Here is a 6604-nt window from a genome sequence, read left to right as displayed (position 1 = left end):
AGACACAGAACACAGGACATATATTGGGAACTTGGTGTGGTAGAGTGTGACGTAGTATAGTCTGGGTGTTGTCTATGAGAGTTCTGTTTATTAGATTTTTACAGCTGTTCTTGGTTCAGGTTATTTGTTTGAAACGTTACAGAATTGTGCCACCCTGTATATAGTGAACTATCACGAATATTGTGTCTCTTAAAGCGACAGTAACTAGTATGCTTTGTGTGCAATTGTATTCGCAATTGTATTAGTAAAGTTCAATTGTAAGGAGGATACCAATTTCATATTTCTTGTTCAGCACTTCCTGTTCTCTAGTTACAGGTCAGACTAGATGGTAAATACAATAGACTCCCTTTAAAAAGCAGACTAGAAACACTTATTTCCTAATACAAATAACTAGTCTAAGGCTAAGGCCCTACGTAGTAAGCCACAGCTGAAAAACACTGAGGACTGCGGTGGAAATTAGAGATGAGCGAGTACTGTTCGGATCAGCCGTTCCGAACAGCACGCTCGCATAGAAATGAATGGACGTAGCCGGCACGCGGGGGGTTAAGCGGCCGGCTGCCGTCAAAGCGGAAGTACCAGGTGCATCCATTCATTTCTATGGAGCGTGCTGTTTGGATCGGCTGATCCGAACAGTACTCGCTCATCTCTAGTGGAAATACATCATGTTTTTTTTCTGCAACTTTTTCAGCAGCAATCCTGCATAGTTTGTGCATGGTGTGCATTTCTCATATTGTACCATCAATGTTGTGTAAACAGGATCACATGAATAGTAATGAAAAGTTAGTAGTTTCAAGCTCAAGTAAAGGTATAAAGTTTTTTGCAGGCTAAAAAATCTGCTTCAGGACTTAGGAAATGTTTTTTTGATGTTTTTTTTACATGATACATTTTTTTGTCGCCTTTTTATTGCATTTTTTATTGCGTTTTTTGTTGCGATTTATGCTCCAGCATGCTGTATGGACCTGGAAACTTCCCTTTAGAAACATTTGTGGTTTCTGATGCATTTTTTGCAAAAACCACATGAAAAATGCATCAAAGACTGTATCAAAAAACTGTCACCTTTTTTCTGCCTCTCATTGATCTCAATGGGATTTTTAAGGCAGAATCTGACTGAAGATAGGTCATGTCGCTTTTTTTTCCCTATAGCTGACAAAGTCGCAGCCAGAGGCTAGAGTATTTATAAAATACAATATGAAATAACATGTAATATAAAAAGAATACATGGAAATAGAGGACTACAATTCCTATAAACAATTGGTCTGTATAGCCTTTAGATGGCAGTGTATCACTGTAGATAATTGTCCATGCATAATAGGGAAATGAAACAAAAGTTTGCACTGAGTCATTTTAAAGAGGACTCAAACATTGAAGAAAACATTACATCCCTGCCGTGGTCATCTGAAAAACTCTTAAAGCAAGGAAAGTAAGTAAATACTATAGATAGATAGTTAGACGGACGGACGGACAGACAGAAAGAAAGAAAGAAAGAAAGAAATATATTGAATGCATTGTACAGCTTTAGGTAAATTGTTTAGAATTTCATGAAATTGATTTTGCTTTGTATTTTGTGATTCTTTGCAGCACAAGATGTTCAGGATGCTGCTTAATTTGCCTTCCGTTCTTCTGATAATCTACAATTCCTTTGGAACCTGTACTGCAAATCTGAACAACAGAACTCATCCATGTACAATTAAGGAAAGGAACATTTCAGTGGTTTTTGACTGTCAGGCACGGCACCTGAAAACTGTTCCACCACCAATCAACTACTCGACCACCTCTGCAGAGTTGCTGTTGTCCAAAAATCATATACATACAGTACACAAAACTGCTTTCCAGAAATGGCATAGCTTAATAAAAGTGGATTTAAGCTTCAATTCCTATCAAGGTAATGCTGATGCTGTTGGCACAGTTCTGCTCATAGATGATGAAGCATTTGTCAACCAAACCAAGCTCAGACACTTAATCATTAATAGGAATAATTTGCATACAATACCTCATGGTCTTCCCATTTCATTGACAACCTTAAGCTTACAATATAATAATATTTTATCAGTCAGACAAGACAGTTTTAATGAAATCAAACACTTGGAGGAATTGTACCTGGATCACAACTGTTTCTATGGTAATAACTGTACTGACAAATTAGACATTCCAAATGAAGTATTTTTGAAGTTGAAAAACTTGACCATCTTGTCTCTATCAGGAAACAACTTAAACAAGGTTCCTCCTGGACTACCTCCATCCTTAAAAGCGCTTTATTTGAAAAATAATAATATTAGCACCATTGGAGAAGAAGACTTCATGAATCTAACTGACTTAGAAATTCTTCATTTGAGCGGTAATTGTCCAAGATGCTTTAATGCTCCATTTGCTTGCAAACCCTGCCCTGGACAGTCTCAACTAAGTATCCATCCTAATGCATTTCAGTACCTTACAAACCTGCTTGAGCTTAACCTTGGTAATACTTCTTTGACATCAGTTCCAAGAGTTTGGTTTCAAAACCTAAGAAGATTGAAAGCTTTGAACTTAGAGAAGAATTATCTGGTAAAAGAAATTAAATCAGGTGAATTTTTGCTTAGTTTATCTTCCCTTCAAAAACTGGACTTGTCATTTAATTATATAATAAGAACGTATTACCCTCATTTACTCCTTTCCGAGAATTTTTCCAAATTAATGTCCCTCCGAGAATTACACGTGCAAGGTTATGTTTTTCAACAAATTATGAGCAAAACCTTTGCTCCGTTACTTCAGATAAAAACCTTGAATGTCATAAATTTAGGAACAAACTTTATTAAGCAAGTAAATTTAACAGTGTTTTCACATTTTCAGAATTTAACAATGATATACTTGTCTGAAAACAGAATAAGTCCATTAATTGTAAAAGTAAATGAAAAAGAACATTCTGAAAAAAATCTTAACCCTTATAGACGTTGCAACCATTTTGATGGTACTTACAATACATTCGAAGATACTAACATTTACCCGGTAGAAAATAATAGGTGGTCTGACCAAATCATCAAGCCCATATGCATTTCATATGGAAAAACATTAGATCTGAGTTACAATACCATGTTCTTTATAGATGCAGCTGAATTTTATTCCTTTTCAGACATAGTGTGTTTGAATTTATCCCATAACAGTATTGATCAAGCTTTAAATGGGATAGAATTTATTTACATGCCAAATCTCACATACTTGGACTTGTCATATAACACATTAGATTTTGATTCCTCTGATGCATTTAAGGAATTGCAAAGACTACAAGTGTTAGACTTAAGTTACAATAATAAATACTTCCTAGTTGAAGGTGTAACTCATAATCTGAATTTTATTAATAACCTCCCCAGTCTAAAAGTATTAAATATAAGTTGGAATAAAATTTCTTCTCTAACTGAATATCATATTAACAAAAGCGGAATAGAGGAATTAAGGTTTTCAGGGAACCATTTGAATATCATGTGGGAAAGATGGAATCAACCTTATAGGGATATTTTTAAGAATTTTTCCAGTCTGAAAATCTTAGATATCTCTTTTAATTATCTTAAACAACTTCCTGACATATATATTGCCAACTTACCTCAAACTCTAACACAGCTCTATCTGAACCACAACAATTTAGAAATGTGGGAGTGGAAAACATTGAGTCGCTTTAAAAATCTCAAATTCCTTGATCTTAGTCATAACAGGTTGGTAGCAATAGAAGGTCAGCTCTTCAAGTTCACATCGTCATTGCAAAAACTTATACTGAGAAATAACCTGATATCACAATTGTCAGCTTTTTTTCTTTATAAAGCTACAAGTCTTACGGAACTTGATTTGAGACACAATCATATCCAGAAAATAAACAGATCAGTGTTTTTGTCAGGAAATGATAACTTTCTGAAAGTCTTGTGGTTGGAAGGAAACCCATTTGACTGTACCTGTGAAATTATTGACTTCTTACAGTGGATCACTAACAACAATGTTACAATTCCACTACTGGCCACTGATGTCACGTGTGCTTCTTCTGATATCTTAAAGAGGAAAAGTATTATATACTTTGACATACATACTTGCAGCCTGGATGATATTTCAATGATGCTTTGTTTATGGTCATATTTTTTCATTGTTTTCATTATGGCATTACCAACTATAAAACATTTGTTTTACTGGGACCTATGGTATATTTATCACTGGTGCACAGCAAAGTCGAAACTTAACAAAACGGTTAATTCAGAAATCCTCTATGATGCGTTCATCACTTATGATGACAATGATCCAGATGTAAGTGACTGGGTTTACAATGAACTATGTCATCAGCTAGAGGAAAGATGGGACAATAACATATTTCTCTGCTTAGAAGAAAGAGACTGGGAGCCGGGGAAAGCGGTCATCGACAACATTGCACAAAGCATCAACCAAAGTAAAAAGACTGTGTTTGTCCTTACAAAAAAATACGTAAAAAGTGGAAAGTTCAGGACTGCTTTCTACTTGGCCATGCAAAAACTGATGGATGACAATATGGACGTGATAGTCTTTGTACTGTTGGAGCCTGTTCTACAAAATTCCCAGTATCTGAGACTTAGGAAAAAAATCTGTGCAAGTTCAATTTTGAAGTGGCCCACAAATCCACAGGCCGAACATTTATTTTGGCAAGAAATGCTAAATGTTTTATTGACAGAAAACAGCAGTAGGTACAACAATTTATACACTAATCCTGTAGCAACTTGGCAGCATACATAGGATATGCAATATGTTATGATTTAAGATAATCAGATTTTTCTTGCCAAAAACAGCTACATTAAAAACCACAGTGGATACACATTATGGTTTTCACAGAAAGTCCACAGAGTTTTCCTCTGTGAGCTTTCTGCTTCCATATACACTTATACGTAAACCTCTAGTGTTTCCGTAGGTACAATTGACATGCTGTGATTTGAAAAAATGCAAGCGTTTTCCAAATCGCACTTCTGCTGTTGTTTCTGGTACGATTACACATGGCACATAAAACAAAATTTTTTTTTAATATTCACAATATTTTTCTCCTCTTCCTGGAACTCAGGCTCTACCAACCAGTAGAAACACTACAAACACTTCTACTGATACCAAACAGCAACCTGAACATACCAGTATGTGAGTCAATATTTAGCAAAGAAGCACAAAAATGTATTATAGCACCAACGTATTATGCATCTTTACTAAAGGAACTTTTTCTTCTATTTTAATGGTCAAGTAAAACTGGCACAATACCAAGACTTTATTTACGAAAAAGAAATTACCAGAAGTTTCCAAAATGTATAAAAGGGGAAAAGAAACAAGTGTGCAAGTGACAAACTATAAATAGCTCTAATAGTTCATTCTGTTACCATGTTTCCCATCTGTAGAAAAATATTAATTGTATTAAAAAAATTTAGTCATGATTTTTTCTTTGTATTGTTTATGTCTTTTCAAATGATATCTTCAGTATGTTAATAAAGTAGTATACATTACTATGGTAATAATATACCGTATATACTCCCCCCCACCCCCACCCACTGCTCCATTACATGCCGGGTGACGTGGCCACGTAAGCTCAGGCCCGCACCCGGCGTGTGTCTGCTTCCTGGCGTGCTAGCAGAAGTACCGTAAGTACTTCTGCAGATTGAAATGTACAGCATCGCAATGCTCCTGGCAGTAGTGTGGCGAGGCTGCGGCCCCGGCACCCGCCCCGGTGTCTGTATGCCGGGTCCAGATGCCGGGTCTGTAAGGGCCAGTTAACACATGCTGATGTGTTCCGCCGTTAGGAGTCCACATGAGGACCCTCCCGGATGGAATACAAGCGCAACTGCAAGTGCTTTGCAGTTCAAGCATACGCGTCCCATAGACTATAATGGGTTCCATGGGCTTGCCGCACACTGCCCGCACGAACGATTCATGCGTGCAGTGCGTGGCAAGCCCACTGACCCCATTATAGTCTATGGGGCCCGTGCGCTTGAACTGCACAGCGCTTGCAGTTGCTCTTGTGTTCCATCTGTAGGGGTCCTCATGCGGACCCTTACGGACAGAACACATCAGCATGTGTGAACTGGGCATAAGCGTAATGGCACCGCTGCAGAGCGGTTGCCATAGAAACCGGCACCTCCACTGTAAGCACTTACAGTGGGTAATGCCGGAGCTGCTTTGGCATCTCCACTGTAAGAGTTACAGCAGAGGTGCCCTCTGGAGATGCCCACCCCCCCTCCAAGATTAAAATTAGCCCCGGGGCCGGTCCCCGCCGGCCCCATACCTTTAAAGTTGCAGGCCGGCTAATGTGTGACGAGCTCGCAAGAGCCGACCTGTTTTGATGACAGACGGGAGCCCAATGAAGGCTTCCAGGCCTGTCATCGTTATATTACTATTGCGGCTGGTCTATGACAATCCGTAATAGTAATGTAGAGAATCTCTCATAGACGGCAATACACTTTTATTGCCGTCTATGGGACTTGCAATCAAATGATTGCAGGTTCAAGTCCCCTAGGAAATAGTGAAAAAAAAAAGTTTTAAAAAATATAATAAATCAAAGTTCTAAATCACTAATTTCCCTAGAATACATATAAGGGCGGGTTCACACCAGCACCCGATCTCTGTTATGCAGGTTTCCGTTTTCTGT

The 6604-nt window shown here is 37.9% G+C and overlaps 1 protein-coding gene across 1 annotated transcript; it reads left to right on the top strand.

Annotated features, from left to right (window-relative positions):
* The first annotated feature begins 1584 nt into the window (after nucleotides 1-1584).
* Nucleotides 1585-4748, top strand: LOC142195337 (toll-like receptor 8). Its single transcript, XM_075265035.1, has one exon. It carries the CDS (start codon nucleotides 1585-1587, stop codon nucleotides 4717-4719), a length of 3135 nt encoding a protein of 1044 aa, XP_075121136.1. The 3' UTR covers nucleotides 4720-4748.
* The last annotated feature ends 1856 nt before the right edge of the window (nucleotides 4749-6604 follow it).

The sequence above is a fragment of the Leptodactylus fuscus genome, chromosome 2 (assembly GCF_031893055.1).
Source record: "Leptodactylus fuscus isolate aLepFus1 chromosome 2, aLepFus1.hap2, whole genome shotgun sequence".
NCBI lineage: Eukaryota > Metazoa > Chordata > Amphibia > Anura > Leptodactylidae > Leptodactylus > Leptodactylus fuscus.
The sequence above is the reverse complement of the archived record's forward strand: the minus strand, read 5'-3'. Positions and strand labels throughout refer to the sequence as shown.

Excerpts from the sequence above, each read along its gene's own strand:
- LOC142195337 (XM_075265035.1), top strand. The coding sequence starts at position 1,585 with ATGTTCAGGATGCTGCTTAATTTGCCTTCCGTTCTTCTGATAATCTAC.